Source organism: Somniosus microcephalus, chromosome 1 (assembly GCF_052327205.1).
Source record: "Somniosus microcephalus isolate GS21.2 chromosome 1, FLI_Smic_1.0, whole genome shotgun sequence".
NCBI classification, from domain to species: Eukaryota; Metazoa; Chordata; class Chondrichthyes; order Squaliformes; family Somniosidae; genus Somniosus; species Somniosus microcephalus.
Window position 1 is genome coordinate 104,998,013 of NC_140987.1, and position 26,239 is coordinate 105,024,251.

The window sequence follows — 26,239 nt, forward strand, 5'->3', positions numbered from 1 at the left end:
AAGGTACAAATGATGACGGACAGTAGCTCCGAAGACCAGAAGAGCGATAGCGACTCCGAAAACAAGAGACTAAGCTGTCTCAAATTACATAATGTAATTGCCAAAGATGATTACCAGACCATTTGGGTTACCCTCACGATAGCAGGGTCCCCAGTTAAAATGGAGCTAGATACAGGATCAGCTCTGACCGTCATAAATCGACGGGATTACGAGCGGCTATTTCCGCATATACCTTTAAAAGACACATCCATTATCTTGAAAACATATACGGGGCAGAAAGTATACCCCAAAGGAAAAATAAGGGTGCCTGTTGTATACAACGGCAAGGAAATACAAAAGTTGTATTTATACATTCTACAAGATGGTGGTCCACCGCTGTTGGGACGTGAATGGATCAGGAAAATACGTTTAGACTGGCACTCCATTCAGGCACTGACGGTGACTAGTAAGAAAAAAACAATGATGACGTCATACCTGAACGATTAAAAGACATCTTGGCCAACGCCAAAGAAGTGTTTCAAGAGAAACTAGGAACCTTGAAAGGCATCACCGCCTCAATAAAAGTGGAAGGTGCAGCAATTCCCAAGTTTTTTAAGGCAAGACCGGTGCCATACGCAATTCGTCCAGCAGTCGAGGCAGAGCTGGAGAATTTGGAAAAGGCAGGCGTATTATCCAAAATAGATTGGAGCGAGTAGGCAACACCCATCGTTCCAGTCATGAAGAAAGCATTGAATAATGATAAATCTGAAGAACAGAGAAAAATTTGCATCTGTGGAGACTTCAAGGTGACGGTACACCCGGTCCTTCACACGGTACAGTATCCTCTTCCGAAGAAAGAAGATATTTTCGCCTCACTATCCGGAGGGAAACGTTTCACCAAAATTGACTTGGCACAGGCATATCTACAGATGGAGGTTGAAGAGGCCTCTAAAAAATATCTCACGATAAATACACACAAAGGTCTGTACCAGTACAATCGACTGGTTTTCGGAGTAGCATCCGCTCCAGCTATCTGGCAAAGAGCTATGGAGCAAGTCCTCCAAGGGATTCCGGGGACTCAATGCTACCGAGACGACATCCTTGTAACAGGAGAAAATGACAACGAGCACCTTGCCAATTTGGAGCAGGTGCTCACTAGGCTGAGAGAACGGGGCCTATGAGCAAATCGCCCCAAGTGCGAATTTTTCCAAAATCAAATATCATATTGTGGCCACATAATTAATAAGGAAGGGTTGCATAAGTCACCTGAAAAAATTGAAGCGGTCATAAAAGCCCCAGCACCTGAAAATGTTTCACAATTAAGGTCGTTCCTGGGATTAATAAATTACTATCATAAATTTTTACCGAACTTATCAACTCTTCTACACCCTCTTAATGAACTGCTACAAACAGGAGTAATTTGGAAATGGAGCGAAGACTGTAAACGTGCCTTCCATAAATGCAAAGACTTAATCACATCCAAAGAAGTTTTGGCTCATTACAACCCATCACTGCCAATCAGACTGGCGTGCGATGCATCCCCTTACGGCGTAGGAGCAGTATTATCGCATAAATTCCCTGATGGCTCGGAACGGCCGATAGCTTTTGCGTCACGCTCATTGAACTCAGCTGAGCGTAACTATGCCCAAATCGACAGGGAAGCACTCAGCCTGGTATGGGGAGTGAAGAAATTCAACCATTACCTACACGGACAAATATTTACTTTGTTGACTGACCATCAACCCCTCATCTCCATATTCAACCCTAAAAAGGGTGTTCCCATTATGACAGCGCAAAGGCTACAGAGGTGGTCCCTTTTTCTAGGGGCACACCAATACAACATAGAATACAAAGGATCAAAACAGCATGGGAATGCTGACGGGTTATCGCGCCTACCGTTGCCAATGGTAGAAGAAGCACCTACTGTAGACCCAGTGGAGATTTTCCAATCTACCATAGTCGAATGTCTACCAGTAACAAATTCTGCCATTGAAAGGGAAACTAGAAATGACCCAACTCTCTCACGAGTCTACGATTTAACAGTGAAGGGATGGCCAGCACATGGCGAACCACTGTTGCCAGCATTCTCGCAAAGAAGAGAACAGCTGTCAGTGTGCCGAGGAACCTTGATGTGTGGATCCAGAGTGGTGATTCCACCCAAACTCCAGGATAAAGTTCTAAAGGAGCTTCACGAGGGGCATCTGGTGGAGTGAAAATGAAGAACCTAGCCAGGGCGTTTGTATGGTGGCCACGTATCGATGGAGACATCGAAGAAATGACCAAGAGCTGCCTAGGATGCCAGAAGGTCCAAAACGCTCCACCCCAAGCCCCTCTACATCCATGGGAGTGGCCCTCATCTCCCTGGCAAAGGGTACACATCGACTTTGCTGGTCCATTTATGGACTCAACGTTCTTAATCGCGGTTGATGCACACTCCAAGTGGCCGGAGGTAATAAAGATGTCCTCCACCGCCACGGAAAAAACCATCACAGTATTAAGGACCATATTTGCCAGGAATGGGCTGCCGGAACAGATCTGTTCTGATAATGGACCGCAATTTGTGTCCGAAGAATTCAGGAAGTTCTTAAAAAAACAATGGGGTTAAGCATTACACGTCCGCCCAATACCATCCCGCCACCAATGGATTGGCTGAAAGGTTTGTCCAGACTTTCAAGAAAGCCATAAAGGCCATGCGTAATGAAGACATAAAACTTCAGCACAAGGTGGATAACTTCTTGTTCGCATACAGGAATGCAACACATATGGTTACAAACCAAACTCCCGCCATGATGTTCTTCAATAGAAACCTAAGATGCCGGCTGGATTTGATCAAGCCCAACATCAGAAGGGACGTGGAGAACCGGCAATTTCAAGGCATGAATGAAAGGCCAACTAGAACCTTCCAGATAGGTCAACAAGTTTTGGCCCGGGACTACCATACCGAGAAATGGCAGCCTGGAATTATCTGCACACGACTAGGACCACTGATGTATACCGTGGACATCGGAGAAAGCATAATAAGGCGCCATGCTGACCAAATCATAGAGTCATCCGAAAAGGGACAACCTACACCACAACTCTATACGCCTAACGATGAAGTAGAGATACCCATATCTACCTCCGATCCGGTGATACTGGAACCCGATGAACCCGACACTGGCATTCAAGCCGAATCAGCCTTGCCAAAAGAACCTACTACACCACCAGAAACTACTACACCACCGAGGCGTTATCCGGACCGAGTCAGGAAGCCTCCAGAGAGACTGACTTATAATTAATTAACTGCAGCAATGTGTAGATTATTTTTCTTGTAACATGTAATTAATAATTACCTAAAATATTATGTACTGGTTGGCTAAAAGGGGAGGAATTGTAGTGTATGTGCCTTTAAGAGCCCCAGGTGTACTGTAATGCCGGTAATGGCCACTCAGGCTATATAAGCCTGTATATTGTGTTGTATCAGTTAGTTCCCCTCCAGACTTTGTTCAGTAAACACCTATGAAACCAACTCCTGTCTTCAGTGTCTCTATCAACACACAGGCACAACAAAAGGTGTGACAAGTCCACACTTCTATCAAGGGAAACTCACTTGTTTACATGGAAGCACAACAGCATTGTTGTTTTTACATGAAAGTGTAACATGAGATTACGAAACTGCTGCACTAATATACAGTGGATCTCTTCAAAATGTTTGTGTGTGTGTGTCGAAGGGCAGATGGAGGAGTCTGCAGCCCAGGGTATCTTCCTGTTCAGGCACATCTGGGTAATAGGTTTACCTATTAAGCTAAGGTTTTATATCATCGAATAGAAGCTCCAACTCAAACCAGTGCAAGATGTGTCTAGATGTTCAGCCCCAAAAATTCCAGGACATAGTTCCCTTACTATAAAATTACTGTGAACCTGGAATCCTCAACATTTTGATTTCCAGGTGCACAAGCTCAAAAACCTCACTTAACAGATTTAAACTCCAAGACATTTGGTTGACCCTGTTATTTTACAAGGACAGTCTGGTCTAACAATGGCACAGCAATTACAAAGAACTTGCATTTAAATAACACCTTTTACAACCTCAGGACGTCCCAAAGCACTTTACAGCCAGTTAAGTACTTTTGAAGTGTAGTCACTGTTGTAATATGGGACATAGTAAGCAAGGTGGGATTTACTCCTGCCTTTTATGCAAGGTCATTAACTGGTATCGGTGTCGCAATAACCTCATGAAAGTTATGACAGAGTCCATTAAATCCCTGGCCTGGGTCACTTAAGCCCAGGACGAAGTGTTCTGTTGCACATTTCTGTACATTGCATGCTTTTTATCTCAAAACTGGTGAAGTTTCTGCCTGTAAAACAGCAGTCATCAACACAGATCATTTGGTATTAGTAAGTGTTCAAATTAAAACAGTACATCCAAGTTAATTGTTAATCCAGCTGTTCCTAAATGGTATTTGCAAAGGTTTAATGGTATGTTAGGTACAATATGAAGTGCAGGAAGCCTGTAATTAAGTACTATATGTTCTGACCTTTTCAAACTTTGAGTTACACATATACATAAAATTATTCTGCTAATTCAATGGAAAAATCATTTCTTGAGGCTGATGGGGAAGCCTGTTACATATCTGACTTACCTTCAACAAGTCTATATATAAAGCACCTCATGTGATATTTACTCAGAGTATGTAATGCCTTTTCATATTTGTAATATTTATTCTGCAAAAAATGGATTTGACTCATCAAATTTAAGCATACTCTCAAGTTTTGGAATATTTTGACTATTTTTCCACAGAGAGAAATTGGAAAAGACTTGCATTTATTTAAATGTTGGGTTTATAAAGCAAATTGTTTTTTAAAGCACAAAACGAAAGGTGGTTAAAATACTAATCAGCATTGAAGTTTCTCCCCCAAAGAATGTAAGCAGCAGTCATTTCTTTAGTCTGTCTCTCTAATTGATAAATACATCAGACCCATTCATGTTGGGAAATCTCTAGTCCTGGGCACTTGGCAGGGATTGTCTGGCAGAGGCCTTCCCCAGAGATTGTGGGCATAGGGAGATAAAAACTGAGACAGAAACACTCACTGACAGGTTTTTAAACAGAAAGCTGTGAGGGCAAGCTTTGGTCAGGCTGAGAAGGTTCAAAGGCAGCTGGGTAGTTAGAAGTTATTGGAATAGAAATTGGTATGTGTTTCACCTGTTTTTTGGGTGTAAAATGGGCACAGAGTTTACCAATTTCTGGGCATGAGGTCTTGCACCCAATCCGTGCTGGTGGTAAGATTATCACCATATCCCTCGTGGCTGCCTGAAATCAGCGTTGGCCAAAATTAAATATGCAAATAAAGGTCCTGGGACTGTTTCAAGGCCCTTCTGCAGAATTTGTGAAGAACTAGGCAGAGCATGCACCAACTAGTTTTTCCTGCACTTAAAGACCACCGAAGAAATGGTAGGAAAGTTTTTTTAACTTTTTACTGCTCCTCCTGACACCACAGCACTACTGCGGGCCGCTGCCGGCCCATGCTCGGCTTCCCGTGCTTTCCTCCACCCGCAACCCAGGGCTTACCTGAGGGCCTCTGCCGATGAGCCAGTAGGCCCAAATACAATCTCCAACTTTGGACGAGCTGCCTGTGGAAGCGCTGGGGCCAATTTTGGGCGAGCCTTGGGCGTCTGGATTATGGCGCACACTTGCAGCATGTCACCTATTTTGGGCCTGAAAACGGGCCAAATCCAATTTCTACCTGATTCAGTTATGCAAGACAACTTACTGATATGGGGAAGCATATTGCATTAATCCTATTATTACATAAAGATAGGTTGTACTCATCGACCAAGTGAATTTGAGATTGCTCAGTACATTCACTTGCTATGAAATAAAGCAGCTTAAGGATATACGTTCAGATACTTAAGGATAAGTACATTTTCCTAAGAATTTGTTTTTAAATTTACCTTTAAAGGTCCAAAATTGGTATATTTGTAAAACACAATCCAAATCTGATGCTAGAAGCCATATTTAATTGTGTTCCACTGATTGGGCAGCTATACACACTGCTATCACAAGGCCACCAGGTACCTATCCTCCTCATTGGACCATCAAGGGTAGTGTAGAAGCACCAGTACCACAATACTGCATGTCCCATTTCCTCTTCCTCCTTCTACCCAGTCCCTCAGCCTGCTGAACTGCTCTGAAATGGACTAGAGTCTGCCATGAGCACAATGCTCCCCATTAGGATATCGGCTGGCAACAACGAAAACCCATAGGCAGCAGTCACTCACCCCCCAACCACTATGGATGGGAAAATTATGGAATGTACACAAAATAATGTTCACGTGCTATTGAGCTAGCAGTGAATGCTCACTACCATTTTGTTAAAAGGACAGGGCCACCCCAAATCCAAAATAATCTGAATTGGGCAAAATTCATTTGTTGGTGAAGAAACAAAAAAAAATCACCAAAATTCAGTACACTTCAGGTTTCCACTTTCAATTAAGATCCCACTGCTATTGCCCACCAAAGATATCTTAATGTAAAAATGAAATTGATATTCAAAAAGCCAATAATATTCAGCTACTACCCAGACATTAAGAAAAGCAGAGCCATATTTTAAGAAACAAAATCAATAGCAATTAAATTTAAAGATTACACATCTTTCAGTTCCCTATGGGAGGGTGATATTCCTGCAGTGTGATTCTCCACAAAATGTAAATTTGCAGATCAGCAAAGATCCGTGAGTAGCCCCTATACGGTATTGTCATAATCCACAGCTCCATTTGAATGATTCATCCATATTCAGTAAACTTTGCCTGTACTTGCATTGGCATTCAGTATATGTTTCTAATTGCCCGCTCTACCTAATGGCCCGGATATTCCGATCCCTACGGGTGGGTTCGCGATGTGTACCCACCCATAGGGATATCGGAAATGCCGGTTTCAGGCATGCACAGCGTATGCGCTGAAAACCGGCACTTCCGATCTGTCAAGAATGCTCTTGACAGATCGGACGCCTGCCCTAGAGAAGGGCCTCTGCAGGCGGATAGTTCCGCTTTCCGGAGAACCTCCGCCCGCAGAAAACCTTTAGAATTTTAACACCTGCTTTTACCAGGATAAGAGTTGAAAAAAGTAAAAAAAAATTTAAAAATTTAGTAATTTATCATTTAAAAATACTTTTAAAAAGGTAAGTTTATTTTTAGCCCTGTACAAAACTTTAATTATTTTTTTCAAAAAATTAAATTTTTGTTTAAAATATTAAATTTATTGTAATTTCAACTAATTTTAAAAATGTGATTTAAAAAAATTATTTAATGTTTTGAAGTGTTTTGGGGTGATCTCCATTCATATATTTGACAGGTCTTCCTGTCAAGTGTATGAAGTTAGATTCCCTTCTTTGATTGGCTCCCCATGGTCCACGTGATCCCAGGGACACTTGCGAACCGCATGCGCCCCTGGGATACGTAGGCCCTGCACACTTGGAGTTCGAGAGGCCCAGCATCGGAACTATACGCACCTCAGGAGCCCTCAGGTAAGTGCGTAGATTTTTTCCAGATCGGAGGCTTCCACACGCGGAAAGCCTCTGATCGGAAAATACGGCCCAATGTGTATTGTTATTTTCCAAACTCTTCCCCAATATGGTTTCTGCAAAGTTGCACTTTATATACATGCTAAAAGTACAAAGTCCAGCTTTTACAGATTTGCAAATAATTTGTTTGAAAAATAAAACTTTAAAGCTTCTTCATAAGTAAATGCAATATATATGGATTTCTATCAGTTATTTACATTCTCCTTCCTCAGTTTAGATGACTCTATTCGAACAGGAGTTAGTCTGATCGACAAACTTTAATGTGGAAACTTCCTAACAAGCTGACCCTTCTCCCAATAGACTGTAATAGTATAAGAAATAAAATGGTGATATTGTATTGTCAATGGGCCACAATCCCAACATTAGTTAGCATCTTCAGGAGAGGAAAAGGAAAAAAATCAGTGCTCGGCATTGTACAATTTTATGTTGACCAAAGCACAGAAATCTGCAGTTTGAGGATGCAATAAATTGGCATGTCAAATTTTATGGGGAAAGATAAATTGAGACAAGATACCTATTGCTAGAACCAACTGAGGTTTCGTCCAGAGTAGTTAAGCTGTATGATTTACTGTCAACTCAGTTTAGGAATGCAGACAACGTAATTCACCTGTGGATATAAATGAACACAGATTTCAACAGAAACAGCTGTCACAAAATCCTGACATTTGCTTGATAATTTATCACTTTCTTCTGATCATTGTGTCGTGTGTTTTCAGAGTTTTAGTTTCCTTTAGAGACTTTTAGGAACAGATGAGTTGAACGCTGTGTCGACATCTGTAGCAATGTTGGATAGGGTGTGATGTTATTGTAAATTATATCCTTATGTTGATGTGCGTTACAGTGTTCAGTAAAATGTGGCAAGGGGGCTCGGCATCGAACGATAAAGTGCACCAATCCACGCAAGAAATGCGATTTATCAACACGCCCAAAGGAAGCAGAAGACTGTGAGGATTATTCAAAATGCTACGTCTGGAGAACAGGGGACTGGTCTAAGGTGGTACATATTCAGTAAATCTGCCTTTTTTGTTTAGTTTTCCTGTCCGATTGTTAACCTTATTCAGTGCTTTTTATCTGCGGCTGCATGAGATGGCACAAAGTATGTGAGTGTTTTAACACAATAATTTGTCTGGTATAGATCAGTAGGTCAGAGACTGCTGTTGGCTATGCTTCTACAGGGGTACTTTGAAATAAAACAGAATGAATGCAGATTTTGTAGAGAATGTACGGTCTTTTGAAGAGGTAAAGTAACTGAACACTAAACTAACACTGGTCAAGTTGCCTCTGGCTGATTAGCCCCTTTCTGCAGAATACATACAGAATTAATGAGCATAATATATTAATGTTAAATATTTTACATAAAAATCATAAATAAGGGACCTCCAACAGTTCGTCATGTTAATACAATCAGTAACCACAGACTAAGAAAGTCCAAGGTTTGATCCGCAGTCTTCTGAGTTAGCTAATCTCAATTAGGGAGGCACTAGGGGAGCTATAATTAACCTTGTCTTGGGTTAGGGAGAGTAAAATTAGCGAGGGATGATTATCTAGGACCCGCTGCTGGTAGTGCACCATTTAACCATTGGGTGAGAACTAGATTGGGCTCAGTTATGATGCCTCCACAGTTGAATAACCTAAACTACCAACACTCACTATCGAGGCTCACACATGAAGAATGGTCAATTGTGCAAGTCGAATTCCATGGAACCATACCTTGTAACAAGTCAACATCTTCAGGAAGGAAGGGGATAAATTGATGGGAAAAAAAATGAGAATGCTTGAAATCAAAAATGCCCAGGTCAGTCAATATTTGAAATAGAAAAGAGGTTAGCCTTTCAAGTGGGCACTTCACCAGAAGTGTTCTGATGGAGAGTTGCACTCTAGATATTAAACTACCTTTTCCTTTCAGAGGTTAATTGCCCTGCTGTGTATTTCCTGTTTTTATTTCAATTACAATATTATTGCCTTAAGTCTCTTGTGCCTCCACTACAAATTTCTCCAACTTTTTTTAACTTCCGCTCAAACCTTGTGCCAATCCCCAGCTTTGAGGGCAGGAAGGTGGTGTACTCCGAGATACTCCCTCTGCCACTCTTAAATAAGGTAAGTGTAGTGGGAGTTCTTTCAGTATAAAGTACAATCATCCCAGTTAGGTAGGCAGTGCCAAAAATGGAAACCATTCCTACTTTGTAGGCAGTTTTATTTTTTAACTTAATTTTCTTCCCACCACATCAGCTCTTCCAACACAGCCGGGAGCCACTCAGCTGGCATCAGTAATGAGACCTATTGGCAAGTGGCTCTATTAGAAATCCCACAGATTAGCATCTGGGCTTGTCCTGGATGCCAACTGGGAGATGTCCAAGCTGGTAAAATTCAATACGTCCAAGTAGAAAATGTTTGTGCTACTTTTTAGCATTACCAAGCTTGGGGAGTATTTTATATTGGAAGTGCTCTATCCAAGGATGGTTTGCATCACTCCCTCCAATTTACCTCCATGGGAGGAATTTTAACCCCAAACCCCTCCATCCCCAGAGGGGTGTGAGAGGGTTGGGGGTGGGGGGGGGGTGTTAAATTGGCAAAAATCTAAAACCCAAACTCAACCTGCCGTAAACGTGCCAACCTCTTGTTGAACCATGGTGGGTTTGGGTGCGTGTGAGTAACCTCCTCTGGAGAGGCGGGTTAGTAATTATAATATTTAAATTAGTGTGCTTTAGTGAGATATTCGCCGCGATTTGAACTTAACACCTCCTGCACCGATTTCTTGGGGTTCAGGAAACTCGACATTAAAACGGAGGCAAGATTGAGCGGCACTTCATGGGGAGGGTTAAAGGTCAGGAGTCCAGAGATTAATAAAGGCTCATTGTTCACAGCTACTTTCTCAATTCCCTCTGGGAAATGGTTTGGTGACTATTTATTGTGAGAGACTTATTTGTACAGTTTGGAGGTCTTCACACACAGAACATCAGGATGGGTGGTGTCACGGCTGCTTTAGATTGGACTTCGGAGGAGGAAGAACATCAGCAGCAGCAAGGGTATGCTGTGCGGGGAGCTGTAGGTGGGCAACAGAGAGCTGGACAATAGAGAGATGGACACCAGAGAAATGAGTAACAGAGGCGTTGAGTTCGCGGGAGGCACTACCCATTTAACAGGATGTAAAGACAAAGGCTCAACATACTTGATCTCTCGGAGGAGCTGTGTTTCCGGAGGCTGAGATTGTCACGTCAGGTGGTCGCAGACTTCTGCAGCCTCCTAGAAGAAGACCTGCTCCCTGTTGGACCTGGTGGCCACGCATTACCAGTGGTTGTGAAAGTCACTACCTCAACATCTTTGCCTCTGGTTTCTTCCGGGGCGCAACCGGAGATATATCAGTCGGCTGCACATAAATGCATAAGGCAGGTGATGGATGGGATTGTTTTCCAGAGCTAGCAGTTATGTAAACTTCCCCTGTGATGACAATAACCATGACTGAGCGGGCACTCGGATTTACGTCTCTGACTTTCTTCCCACAGGTAGAGGGTGCCATCAATTGCACGTGGCAATCCGAGCACTTCCAGATAAACCAGGGGTAGTCATCAACCACAAGGGATTTCATTCCAACAGTGTTCAGCTGGTGTGCAACCACAAGAAAAGGTTCATGCCAGTCTGCGCTAAATTCCCTGGGGGCTGCCATGATACTTTCATACTGCAGCAGTCCAACAACCCCGATGAGTTCATACCTGGAAGTACCCTTAAGGGGTGGCTGCTAGGCAACAAAGGATACCCCTTTCAAACCTGGCTAATGACACCTCTGAGGAACCCCATGAGGAACCCCAAGAGCGCTACAATGATAACCAGTTGCGTCATAGAGCAAGCCATCGGCATGCTCAAGATGCACTTCAGGTGTCTGAACATGTCTTTATGATAATTGTGGTGTGCTGCGTTCTGCACAACATAGCACAACACCGAGGACTGGAGGTGGAGGAGGAACAACCCGCTCATCACTCATCATTTGATGAGGATTTCAATGGAGAGGAGTAAGAGGGCGAGGAGGAGGATGATGAAGATGGGGCACACAATGCCTGACCACCCACTCACCTTGTTGTTTGCAATGCCAGGGATTCCCTAACAGCCCAAAGGTTCAGTTAGTCACTCACTGGACCAAAGTAACTATCGCATCCCCCACCCCCACTCCACTGACACAAAGCTGTCCTGTAACCAACCATCCACTCGATCCACATCCACCAATTGGATCCCGTCAATTCATGTCTTCACTTTTTTTTAAATTCGTTTTTATGGCAAGGCCAGCATTTATTGCCCATCGCTAATTGCCCTTGAGAAGGTGGTGGTGAGCCGCCTTCTTGAACCGCTGCAGTCCATGTGGTGAAGGTACTCCTACAGTGCTGTTGGGTAGGGAGTTCCAGGATTTTGACCCAGCGACGATGAAGGATCGGCGATATACTTCTAAGTCAGGATGACGTGTGACTTGGAGGGGAACTTGGAGGTGGTGGTGTTCCCATGTGTCTGCTGCCCTTGTCCTTCTAGGTGGAAGAGGTCGCGGGTTTGGGAGGTGCTGCCGAAGAAGCCTTGGCGAGTTGCTGCAGTGCATCTTGTAGATGGTACACACTGCAGCCACAGTAAGCCAGTGGTGGAGGGAGTGAATGTTTAAGGTAGTAGAGGGGGTGCCAATCAAGCGGGCTGCTTTGTCCTGGATGGTGTCGAGCTTCTTGAGTGTTGTTGGAGCTGCACTCATCCAGGCAAGTGGAGAGTATTCCATCACACTCCTTACTTGTGCCTTGTAGACAGTAGAATGGCTTTGGGGAGTCATGAGGTGAGACACTCGCCGCAGAATACCTAGCCTTTGACCTGCTGTTGTTGCCACCGTATTTATGTGGCTGGACCAGTTACGTTTCTGGTCAATGGTGACCCCCAGGATGTTGATGGTGGGGGATTCGGCGATTGTAATGCCATTGACTCTCACTTGTTGGAGATAGTCATTGCCTCGCACTTCTGTGGCGCAAATGTGACCTGCCACTTATCAGCCCAAGCCTGAACGTCGTCCAGGTCATGTTGCATGCCGGCATGGACTGCTTCATTATCTGAGGAGTTGTGAATGGCACTGAACACTGTGCAGTCATCAGCGAACATCCCCGTTTCTGACCTTATGTTGGAGGGAAGGTCATTGATGAAGCAGCTGAAGATGGTTGGGTCTAGGACACTGCCCTGAGGAACTCCTGCAGTGATGCCCTGGGGCTGTGATGATTGACCTTCAATCACCACAACCATCTTCCATCATTACCAAGCAACTGAAAAGGTCAACTGTTACTTGGCAGGTAACACTAGTCAACAAGGGAAATCAGTGCAAAATAAGACATTTTATGCGAGTTGATTTTAAAAAAAAAAGGAAACTTCATAATGAAACATTTTCAAAAACACCCATGTACATACCCTTTGTGAACTACAAAGCTGTTCTTTTCCTTTCTCAATGGGTAAGCCATTTAGGACTGAGATGAGGATGAATTTCTTCACCCAGAGAGTGGTGAACCTGTGGAATTCTCTACCACAGAAGGCAGTTGAGGCCAATTCATTAAATATATTCAAGAAGGAAGGAGTTAGATATATTTCTTAGGGCTAAAGGGATCAAGGGATATGGGGAGAAAGCAGGGACAGGGTACTGAATTTGGACGATCAGCCATGACCTCATTAAATGGCGGAGCAGGCTCGAGGGGCCGAATGGCCTACTCCTGCTCCTCTTCTATGTTTCTATGTTACTGTTCCTACATGGTGTAACCCCCGTGGTTTCAGCAGAGGTTGTGTCAGGTTACTCTGACTTTTGTGATGCTCTTGGCTGACAACCTCTGGGTGTTGGAGTCCGTGAGAGCCCCGCCAAAGACTGCATCTGTGCAAGTGCAGACTCAGCCAGCGGGACACGAGGAAGCATGTTGGGTACTGGTTGAGTGTGGGGGAATGGGTAAGACGTAGGAGCACTTTGAGTGGAGTTTCCACTTTCATGCCCCCTCAATTAAGATATCTGTCATCCTGTTTTTAGAAGGCAGACATGTTGGCATCCAAAGTCTGCATGGCCGTCGTCATGGCCTGCATGGACTGATTAGATTGCTGTGATTGAAGTTCCACAGAGGAGGCCAGTCTATCTATGGACGACATCCTTGCAATGGCCTGCAACATCAATCCACTAATGCTTCAGCTGGACATTTCCAACCTGCCTGCTATTGTAGACAGTGTGTGGCAGGACTGCTAGTACCTCACAAATTTGCTGCTGCCCTTCTATGATTATCCTTTTCATTGATGACTTCCAGGTTCAGCATCTATGTCCAGCTGAGCAGAGCTTGGAGAGGAGTACACCTTCTGTCTTGGACTCTCCCCCAGAGTGCTGGTAGGGACAGCTGTGGTGATTTTGCTAGCCCTGGGGAGGCGGGTTTGGAGGCAGGACTGCCGGGAAAATGGCAGAATCTGGGGACGGGTACCCATCCTGCCCCCAACCCGCCTCCATGCCATCTTCCCAGGAGGCGGGTGCCTGACCCGCGCCAGGTCCCGTCTCCTCGTGGCGGGAAGGGGATTAGTGCCAATTTTTTTGAGAATCCCTATTTTCAGCCCTGAAGTGTGGGCTTCCTGATGGCTCTGAACATCGCCAGGATCAGCGAGACAGGCCGTGGGTCTGCAGGGGTCGGAGGGGCCGAGATGTCCGGTGTGCAGGTGAGTAATGGGTGCATGTGTGCAGAGGTAAGTGTATGAGGTGTGTGTATAAAGTGTTTTAATAAGTTTTACTTACCTTTACTTCTGCCTCCAGGCTTCCTCCCTTCAGGTCTCGGGAGTCCCTCAGCTCACCGGCACAGAAAGCAAAATGGCCGCTGAACTGTCAAAAGCTGCAGCCTCTGCTTTCTGGTCTGGAGAGCTCGCTAACTGAGCCTGAGTGGAAGGACTCAACTTAGAGACAGATTGTCAGTGATTGACAGCTTCACAGAGCCGTCAAACGCTGACATCTCATCTGTCAAAAGCTCTTGACAGATGAAACTTCACTCGCTGACATCACCAGTAACCCGCTAGGTGGGCTCATCAAGGTCAATCAAGGAAAAATAGCGTGGGTTGGCCACAAGTCGATGGAGGCGGGACTAAAACCCGACAATTGGGAGTCCCGCCTCCAAAAGCTCCCCATTGAGAAAATCCAGCCATCTCTTTTCATGTTCACTTGTGATCTGTGATGCACCAGGTGAAAACACAACTAATTCTAAGAGGAGCCACCAAGGTGCTCTTTTCTGCGCGGGTGCCTGGTAAGCATGTGTCCTGTGACGGTGCAGCCTCAGAAGGAATCAGCTCCTCTGAAGAATCATCGTCCGGATGGGTCACGAGCTGCTGTTTTTCGCTTGATGGTCCAGGAGGAGAGAAGAGATGGATATGAATTAGTAATGGCAATGAATAAATGTTGCTTTTTAGCATAATTAAGATGGTCATATTTTACTTTTTGCTGAAATCAAGTCAACACGACTGAGTCTTGTATGAGATGTGGGCCAGAAATATTTAATGCTGTCACCAGGCAGCTGCAAAGTCCCAGTCTCTCCATCTCTGATGGTCAAGGACGTAGATATGCCACTGATCTCCATGGCCTCTTCCTCTGCAGATGTCAGCTGCACTATCTGTGGCAGGCCACCTCCTGTCCTCCTTCTCCCTGTATTTTGTGCTCTCTTCTCCTGCAAGAGGGAATGACAGATCTGTGAGGCATGTGTTCACCCGATGAATGCAGTGCATTCGGTGGGGGTATGCATTTGAGGACATGTGTTTACAATTGGGTGTGCTGACTGAGGTGGCACAGGGATGGCAGCGGTGCAAGAAGATGGCTCACCACAACCTTCTCAAGGGCAATTAGGGATGAGCAATAAATGCTGGCCTTGCCAGCGATGCCCACATCCCATAAACGAATAAAACAAAAAATCACATTGCATAAAGATTGGGGTGAGTGGCAGGAAAATGGTCAGAGAAGTCAGTAAATGGGGATGTGAGGAAGTGCATAGAAAGTGAATGATGGGTGCTCTTGAAACTTAAGTGGGTATGACGAGTGATGTGATGGAGTACGCTTGACAAGACAGTGTGAGAGAGGGTGGGTGCACTTCAGGACGTAGGTGAATCTGCAACTGTGATCACCTTTCCTGAACTGGTTAGTTCATTAAACCGCTTCCTGCACTGGATCTAGGTATGGGGCACTCCTACTGCAAACTTCCTCAGCCACCTCTAACCATGCCTTTTTGAGCAGGTTTCTTCTTGCCTTTGTTTGGGAATATTACCTCCTTACTGCACCCAGCAGTACATCAAGTGAGGCATTGTTGAAACGGTGCACAGCCTTAGAATGTCCTAACTCCATGTTTGAATTTTTCCGTGTCTTTACAAATGCTCCCAACTCCTCCACATTTTCTTTTGGCCCTTTAAATAATCCAGTTGAGATCGCATCATGTGGGTTCATGTCACGCCCACTCATGCGCATTGGAGACACGAAACCCGGAAGTAAAATGATAATGAGGTATCCATGTTGAAACCAGACATTTCCACGTGTCCAAACATCTTCCAGGTTTCGCACCCACTATTGCGCCCACCCCCACTCAGAACCCTCCTCTGCGTTATTATCAGACCGCCTAATCTCTGGAGAAGTGTCAGGCACTTGCTCTGTGCCCCTTCCTGATGGAACAATGTACACAGAATTATGGCCAAGAATTTATATTCCATCAATACCCTGCCAAAGTGAATCAGAACTGTCTCACCATGAAGCCTAAATATAACCTTTGTTCTTCCGTTAACTGCATCAATAGGCTTTAATCAAGAAACACATAATTGTTTTACTTTATTATTATTGATTCTCCCTCGCCCAACTTGACTCAGCTGGACTGCAAGCAAATCTTAGAGACAGCAAAAGAATTTTGCAACTGGTAAAGCAAAATGAATTCAGCCACTATAAAAGGAGTAAAAAAAAGTTATTCAAAGAGCTGACACAGGCACAGTGGGCCATATGGCCTCCTTCTGTGCTATATGATTCTATGGTAATTTTCTTCACTCCACCATTGGTGGCCATGCCTTCAGCTGCCAAGGCCCTAAGCTCTGGAATTCCCTCCCTAACTTCTCAACCTCTCTCTCCTCCTTTAAGATGCTCCTTAAAACTTACCTCTTTGACCAAGCTTTCGATCATCTGTCCTTTAGGTGGCTCAGTGTCAATGTTTGATAGTGCTCCTGTGAAGTGCATTGGGACGTTTTACTACGTTAAAGGCGCTATATTGGCAAGTTGTTGTAATGCCAAATTCCCTTAAATTGGACAAGGGCTATTTAACTATTCAAACTTCCTTTTAAACAACTTCACTTATCAAAGTGCAAGCTGTCTGCTGGTGAAATTATTGTTTTAGCGTTCTGACCTTGTGAGTGACCTCCAGTAAGTCAGGTGCAGGAAGTTTCTCGCCATGAGAAAGCACTCGCAGCATACATTTTATATTTCCAAATCTCTAGCAGCCTCAGAAGAATTTTTTTTAAAGTGTGCTTTGGCAGATAAATCAAATGGCTGAGCTGTCTTCAGGAACAGCTTAACCACATGTTTAGACAATTACAGCCCTCATACTTGAAAGCTGTTTAACTATAAATGTTAGCTGGCATTGATGTTTTCAGCATTTTAGATGCATATATATCTCTAGGGTGCAACAAATATAGATTTGCTCACACATTACGTAAGAACTACATTTGTGCCATTTGCAGTTTGTAAAGTAGCAAATGATTGTTTAGTTAGTTTTACATTTTTGTTCAACTACATAACCTCAGAAGTGGGGGTTTTTTTCAGTTTGAATGCAGTCATGCAAAGTTTACATGTCATGTGAAAATGAATCTACGTTGCTATTTAGAAATTATTGAAAATATACTTAAATATATAATAAAACAAATGTTTTTCAACAAAAATATAAATATAACCTGGTGGCATTCAATATCTAGGCTCACTCAGGAAGAATGGTTCTTTGGGCAAGATACCAGAGAGTTCCTCTGCCCATGGAACCACACCCAACAATAGTCAATGAGGCAGATTTTCCTCAGCTATGTATCCAGGAATGCTAAATTCCTGGGCGTAAAGCAGAGGGAAAGCGGGTGGAGGCCTGTGAGGCTGGGTCTTCATCCTTTTCGCATTGCCCAGGGATGTCCAGGTTATCCCCTGAAGTGAAGGGTAAGCTTTGTTGATGATGGAGTACTTACACCTGGACCAGGCACAGGGCAGCTATGCTAATGAGGAGGGAGGAACTTAATGGCACCTCCCTACTCATTTTCCTGCAGGTACACCAGACAGAATGCAGGGGTGATCAGATAATTTGAGAGGGGTATTCTACAAGGCCATAGGGGACCCAAAAAAGGTAAGTGGCCTTTTTCAGGTTCTCAATTGATCTTCAGGGCTGGAGGCATTCTAGCTGCTGATTTTGGACAACAGCTAGTAGGCCCTGGTTTCCACCCCAGGGTATTATAAGAGGTAGGTGAGGAAATTGTAGATGCTCCATTCATCTTCCAAAACTCACTTGATTCAGGAATTGTGCCTTTGGATTGGAAAATTGCCAATGTCACTCCAGGAGAGATAAACTAGGAAATTAATGGCCTATTACTCTAAATGTCTGTTACTAGAATTTGTTATTAGGGACAAAGTGACTGAGCATTTGGACAAATATGAACTGATTGGAAAGAGCCAGCATGGATTTGTAAAGGGTAAGTTATATCAAACGAACCTAGCTGAATTTTTTGAGGAGCTAACTAACGAGGTAGATAAGGGAGTGTCTATAGGTGTTATGTAGATGGACTTCCAGAAGGAATTCAATAAGGTTCCACATAAGAGATTGTTAACAAAAATGAGAGCGCATGGAATTGGAGGCAACCTAATGACATGGGTAGGAAATTTGTTAGGTAGAAGACAGAGAGTAGGGATAATGGGTATGTACTCCAATTGGCAGTATGTGACTAGTGGAATCCCCCAAGAAGCTGTACTGGGGCCTCAGCTTTTCACTATAAGAACATAAGAAATAGGAGCAGGAGTAGGCCAATTGGCCCCTCGAGCCTGCTCCGCCATTCAATAAGATCATGGCTGATCTGATCCTAACCGCCAATCTACTATCACAGAACCATCTCCTGAATCTAACAGAATTAGACACAAGAAATAGGAGCAGGATCAGGCTACACGGCCCCTGGGCCCGCTCCGATACCCACAGGGCCATGTCCGATCCGAACCTAGACTCATGTCCAAATTCCTGCCCGCTCCCCGTAACCCTTAATTCCCTTTACTTCTAGGAAACTGTCTATTTCTGTTTTAAATTTATGTAATGATGTAGCTTCTACAGCTTTTTGGGGCAGCATATTCCATGGACCTACCACCCTCTGAGTGAAGTAGTTCCTCCTCATCTCAGTTTTGAAAGAGCAGCCCCTTATTCTAAGACTATGCCCCCTAGTTCTAGTTTCACCCATCATCGGGAACATCCTCCCCGCATCCACCCGATACAACCCCTTCACAATCTTATATGTTTCAATAAGATCGCCTCTCATTCTTCTGAACTCCAATGAGTAGGGTCGCAATCTACTCAACCTCTCCTCATATGTCCATCCCCTCATTCCCCGGGATTAACCGAGTGAACCTTCTTTGTACTGACTCGAGAGCAAGTATGTCTTTTCTTAAGTATGGACACCAAAACTGTATGCAGTATTCCAGGTGCGGTCTCACCAATACCTTGTACAACTGAAGCAATACCTCCCTATTTTTATATTCTATCCCCCTAGCAATGAAAGCCAACATTCCATTGGCCTTCTTAATCACTTGCTGCACCTGCATACTAACCTTTTGAGTTTCGTGCACCAGGACCCCCAGATCCCTTTGTACTTCAGTACTTTCCAGTTTCTTGCCATTAAGATAATAACTTGCTCTATGATTTTTCCTGCCAAAGTGCATAACCTCACACTTTCCAGTATTGTATTCCATCTGCCAAATATCTGCCCACTTACTTAGCCTGTCTATGTCCCCTTGCAGGTTTTTTATGTCCTCCTCACTCACTACTTTCCCTCCCATCTTAGTATCATCTGCAAACTTTGATATGTTACACTCGGTCCCCTCCTCCAAATCGTTAATATAGATTGTAAAGAGTTGGGGACCCAGCACTGACCCCTGCGGAAAACCACGAGTTACTGAATGCCAGTCCAAGAATGAACCATTTATCCCAACTCTCTGCCTTCTGTTAGATAGCCAATCCTCTATCCATGCCAGAGTATTACCCCCAATCCCGTGATTTTTTATCTTAAGCAATAATCTTTTGTGTGGCACCTTGTCAAATGCCTTTTGGAAGTCTAAATACACTACGTCCACTAGTTCCCCTTTATCCACCCTATATGTTACTTCCTCAAAGAACTCCAGCAAATTTGTCAAACATGACTTCCCCTTCATAAAACCATGCTGACTTTGTCCTATTAAATTATGATTATCCAAATGTCCTGTTACTGTCTCCTTAATAATGGACTCCAAAATTTTACCTACCACAGATGTTAGGCTAACTGGTCTATAGTTTCCAGCCTTCTGTCTACTGCCCTTTTTAAATAAGGGCGTTACATTAGCAGTTTTCCAGTCTGCCGGGACCTTTGCCGAGTCCAGGGAGTTTTGGAAAATTATTACCAATGCATCCACAATCCCTACCGCCACTTCCCTCAAGACCCTAGGATGTAAGCCATCAGGTCCAGGTGATTTATCCACCTTGAGTCCCATTATTTTACCGAGTACCATTTCCTTAGTGATTTTGATCGTGTTTAGCTCCTCCCCCCCTATAGCCCCCTGTTTGTCCAGTGTTGGGATATTCTTAGTGTCCTCTACTGTAAAGACTGATACAAAATATTCATTCAGTGTTTTTGCCATCTCCATATTTCCCACCATTAATTTCCCGGTCTCATCCTCTAAGGGACCAACATTTACTTTAGCCACCCTTTTTCTTTTTATATAAGCATAAAAACTCTTACTATCTGTTTTTATATTTTTTGCTAATTTACTTTCATAATCTATCTTCCCTTTCTTAATCAATCTTTTTGTTATTTTTTGCTGTCTTTTAAAGTTTTCCCAATCCTCTATCCTCCCACTAGATTTGGCTACCTTATATGCCCTTGTTTTTAGTCGAATGCTATCCTTAATTTCTTTACTTAGCCACGGATGGCTGTCTTTTCTTTTACACCCTTTTTCTTCTCAGTGGAATTTTTTTTTTTTGGAAGTTGTAAAATAACTCCTTAAATGTACACCACTGATCATGTATTGTCTTATCCTTTAATCTATTTTCCCAATCCACTCTACTCAATTCCACTCTCATACTTTCATAGTCTCCTTTATTCAAGCTTAGCACGCTTGTTTGAGATCCAACCTTCTCACCCTCTAATTGAATATGGAATTCAACCATGTTATGGTCACTCATTCCAAGGGGATCCTTTACTAGGACATTTTTAATTAATCCTGTCTCGTTACACAGGACCAGATCTAAGGTTGCTTGCCCCCTGGTCGGTTCAGTTACATACTGCTCAAGAAACCCATCCCTAATACACTCAATGAACTCATCCTCAAGGCAGCCCTGCCCAATTTGATTTGTCCAATTAATATGATAGTTAAAATCCCCCATAATTATAGATGTTCCCTTATTACAAGCCTCAACTATTTCCTGATTGATACTCCGTCCAACAGAGTTGCAACTGTTCGGAGGCCTATAGACTACGCCCACTAGTGCTTTTTTCCCCTTATTATTCCTTACCTCCACCCAAACTGTTTCATTATCCTGATCTTTTAACCCAATATCATTTCTCTGTATTACAGTGATTCCTTCCTTTATTAACATAGCCACCCCACCTCCCCTTCCTTCCTGCCTGTCCTTCCTGATCGTTAAATAACCTGGTATGTTTAATTCCCAGGCATTGTCACCCTGCAGCCATGTTTCTGTAATGGCCACAAGATCATACCCATATGTAGTTATTTGTGCCATTAACTCGTCTATTTTGTTACGAATGCTACATGCATTCAGATAGCGAACTTTCAAATATGTTTTGTGACACTTGGTTCCTGCTTTTGCCCTTTTTATTACTTTACCTTTTACTCCAGAGATTATTACCCTTGAGGTTCTGTTTTTTAATTTGACCCCTAGCTGCTCATACTCCTTTAACAGAACCGGCTTCCTAGTCCTATCTACATCGTTTGTACCAACATGGACCACGACAACTGGATCCACCCCCTCCCACTGCAAGTTTCTTTCCAGCCCAGAGGAGATGTCCTTAACCCTGGCACCGGGTAGGCATCACAGCCTTCGGGACTCTCGCTCTCGGCTGCAGAGAACTCTATCTATCCCCCTAATAATACTATCCCCTACCACTACAACATTTCTATTTACTCCCCCCTCTTGAATGGCCCCCCGTTCCACGGTGCTGTGGCCAGGTTGCTAATCCTCCCTGCAGTCCCTGCTCCTGTCCCCACAGGGAGTAAGAACCTCGAACCTTTTGGACAAGAACAAGGGCTGCGGCTCCTCCAGCTCTACCTCCTGGATCCCCGTACCTGCCTCACTCGTAGTCACACCGTCCTGTCCCTGACCATGGGCTTCATCTGAATTAATTAACTTCATAGGTGTGCCCACCTCCTGATACACAAAGTCCAGGTACTTCTCCCCCTCCCTGATGTGTCGCAGTGTCTGAAGCTCAGACTCCAGCTCATCAACACGGAGCTGGAGTTCCTGTAGCAGCAGACACTTGTCACAGACGTAATCACCGTGAGCCTCAATGGGGTTCACCGGCTCCCACACCTCGCAACAGTAACACATCACCTGCTCCATTCTATGTAATTAATTAAATTTTTTATTGTTAGTTATGGACACCCTCTGCCCGATTTTAGATGCTAGTATCCCCTTTAATTAATTGGATTTAAATTAAATCAAACCCTCTAGTTACACCAGTTAAATGGTTTACCAACAGTCACTCTGCACCAGAAAGGCCTTATTAACTACAACCCACAGAGTTAAAGTTTGAAAAGAGCACCTTACACCCCACTTACCCTAACTCACACTTACCCAAACTCACAGCACTCTTTGATGACTCGCACTCAGCGCTTGCTCGCACTAGGACTGGTCTTTTTATACTGTTTGTTTGTTTACAGCCAAATGAGTCACCCCTGCTGATTGGTTAGAAAACTGGTTTCCACTGCCTGCTGTGCCAATTTACTCCTACTGCAGTGTAACCTTGTTTTACTCTTCTTAAACCAACAGAATCCCAAATATTTAACTTTTCCCCTTTACTTAAACTGCTTAAGTAATCTTATCAAGAATGATTTAAAGAGAAATAACAATTAAAAAACTCTCACACTTACCCAAACTCAGAGCACTCTTTATAAATGACTTAGATGAAGGAATAGAGAGCCGTATATCCAAGTTTTCTGACAATGCCATGTTAGGTGGCACAGTAAATATTGTAGATGGGAGCAGAAAGTTGCAAAGGAACATGAATAGATTAAGTGAGTGGGCAAAACAGTGGCAGATGGAGTTCAATGTGCGGAAGTGTGAGGTCATCCACTTTGCACTAAGAAAAATAGATCAGAGTATTTCCTAAATGTTAAGAACAGGAACTGTGGCTGAGCAGAGAGGTTTAGGTGTCCAAGTACAGAAATCACTAAAAGCTCGTGGACAGGTACAAAAAAATAATTAAAAAGGCTAATGGAAGCCATGATCTAATTGAATGGCAGAACAGGCTCGAGGGGCTGAATGGCCAACTCATGTTCCTATGTTCCAATGTAATAACCTGAACCTGCAAATATGGCTTCAGGTGAGGTGGAGCAAACATTGGGCATGCTCTGCCTGACTAGTGCTCATGCAGATAGAGGTAAGAAACTTGAAGCCAACATCTAAAGGGGAGGGATAGGATGGTTACAAAAGTAGCAGGAAAAAGAGGAAATAAAAAATACAGAGTAAATTTTGCAAGATGCCACACCACCAGCAAGTCTTGCACATAGCCAGCACAGATCAGTAAACTGCAAACAAACTATCCTTGATTCTGCAACCATTGATTTAAATATGCACTGGCTGCTTGCAAGGCCATGTCAGTATGGAGTCTCACAAATTTATCCTTGGAAATGATTCGGTGAACCATCCCTTTTTATAGTGTCCGGGTATCAATAATACTCGGACTGCAGGAGAACAATAAAACAGGTATTTACTGAACAGAGGGGAACTCAAGACTGAAATACAGAAGCCTGCTATTGCTTTATATACAGGGGTGGTCACTGCCGGTACTGCAGTATCAAATCAGTTCTTCTCTTAAAGGTACATACACAACAATTCCTCCCCTTTTAGATAAACAGTACATAACATTCATTTAACAACTAAATAATAACTAAGTACAATTACAATTTTCTCTGTACTATATACATCAACTGAAATAATCATTTATAAGTTCAGTCTTTGAGGAGGCTTCCTGATCCTGACTGGATAGCGCCTTTCTCGAGTATCCTGTTCTTGCGGCGGAGTTGATTCTGGCTCATTGTCATTGGTTGGTTCGTCAGCTTCCAATACCACTGCTTCTGAGATAGATGCAATCTGTACTTCGGGTTGATTACCAGGTGCACCTGCTCGTGGTATGGGTTTGGCTTGTTCCTGTGACTCTAGAATCTGGTCAGCATGGCGTTTCACGATGCTCTCTCCAACGTCCACTGTGTACATTAGTGGTCCCTGCTGTGTGCATATCGTGCCTGGCTGCCATTTTTCTGTTCGGTAGCCGCGGGCCAAGACTGGTTGCCCTATCTTGAAGCTCCTGGTTGGCTTCTCATTTATGTGCTGGAATTGCTTATCCTCAACATCTCGTCTTATGTTTGGTTTGAGCAAATCCAGGCGACATCTTAGCCTTCGGTTGAAGAACATTATGGCTGGAGCTTGGTTGGTGACTGCATGTGTCGCATTCCGGTAAGCAAACAAGAAATTATCCACCTTGTGTTGTAGTGGTATGTCATCATTATGCATTGCCTTTATGGCCTTTTTAAAGGTCTGAACAAACCTCTCAACCAATCCATTTGTGGCTGGATGATATGGGGCAGATGTGTAATGCTTCACCCCATTATTCCTCAGAAACCTCCAGAAATCCTCTGACACAAACTGTGGCCCATTATCGGAGCAAATCTGTTCTGGCAAGCCATTCCTGGTGAAGATGGTCCGTAGGACTGCAATAGTTTTCTCCGTGGTGGTGGAGGACATTTTGATGACCTCTGGCCATTTCGAATGGGCGTCCACAGCGATTAGGAACATTGAGTCCATAAATGGACCAGCAAAATCAATGTGTACCCATTGCCATGGAGATGAGGGCCACTCCCATGGATGTAGCGGGGCCTGTGGTGGAGCGTTTTGGGCCTTCTGGCATCCTGCGCATCTCTTGGTCATATCCTCGATTTCTTTATCGATTCCCGGCCACCACACAAATGCCCTGGCTAGGCTCTTCATTTTTACCCCTCCCAGATGACCCTCATGAAGCTCATTGAGCACTCTATCTCTCAACTTGGGTGGAATTACCACTCGGGATCCACACATCAAGGTCCCCCGGCACACTGACAGCTGTTCTCTCCTTGGCGAGAATGCTGGCAACAGTGAGTCGCCATGTGCTGGCCATCCCTTCACCGTCAAATCATAGACCCGAGAGAGTGTCGGGTCATTTCGGGTTTCCTTCTCTATACTTGAGTTTGTAACAGGTAGACATTCGACTATGGTCGAATGGAATATCTCAACAGGGTCCACTGCAGGTGCTTCCTCTACCGTAGGCAACGGTAGGTGCGACAGCCCATCAGCGTTTCCATGCTGCTTCGTACCCTTGTATTCTATGTCGTACTGATGTGCCCCTAGAAAAAGTAACCATCTTTGCAGCCGTTGCGCCATCATCACCGGAACGCCCTTCTTTGGGTTAAAAATGGAGACCAGGGGCTGATGATCAGTCAGTAGGGTGAATTTCTGCCCGTGCAGATAGTGATTGAACTTCTTCACCCCCCACACCAGGCTGAGGGCCTCCCTGTCAATCTGGGCGTAGTTACGCTCGGCTGAGGTTAACGAGCGCAACGCAAAGGCTATTGGCCTCTCTGAACCGTCAGGGAATTTGTGTGATAGCACCGCTCCGATGCCGTAGGGAGACGCATCACATGCTAACCGAATCGGTAGTGTTGGATTGTAGTGGGCCAATACTTCTTTTGAAGTGATTAGGCATTTACATTTCTGAAAGGCACGCTTACACTCATCACTCCATTTCCATGTTACTCCAGTTTGCAGTAGGGCGTTCAGTGGGTGCAGAATTGTAGATAAATTCGGCAAGAACTTATGGTAGTAGTTCACCAACCCGAAGAACTACCTCAGTTGCGACACATTTTCCGGTGCTGGAGCCTTGACTACAGCCTCAATCTTGTCCGGCGACTTATGCAACCCTTCCTCATCAATCATGTGGCCACAACACGAGATTTGTCTCCTGAAGAACTCGCATTTGGGGCGGTTGGCTTGTAGCCCATATTCCTGTAATCTCGTGAGCACCTGCTCCAGGTTGGCAAGGTGTTCACTGTCATTTTCGCCCGTAACCAGGATGTCGTCCAAATAACACTGGGTCCCCGGGATCCCTTGCAGGACTTGTTCCATCGCCCTCTGCCAAATAGCCGGGGCTGATGCTACCCCGAATACCAGTCGATTGTACTGGTAAAGGCCCT

General features: G+C 44.2%; 1 protein-coding gene across 1 annotated transcript in view; it reads left to right on the forward strand.

Moving 5' to 3' along the window:
• The window catches only part of LOC147124270 (A disintegrin and metalloproteinase with thrombospondin motifs 19-like), a 719,202-nt gene that overhangs the window by 649,227 nt on the left and 43,736 nt on the right, over positions 1–26,239 (forward strand). Inside the window, exon 21 of the mRNA XM_085984458.1 lies at positions 8,381–8,533. Within this exon, the coding sequence (XP_085840584.1) occupies positions 8,381–8,533 (153 nt within the window). The remainder of the gene's footprint in view (positions 1–8,380; positions 8,534–26,239) is intronic.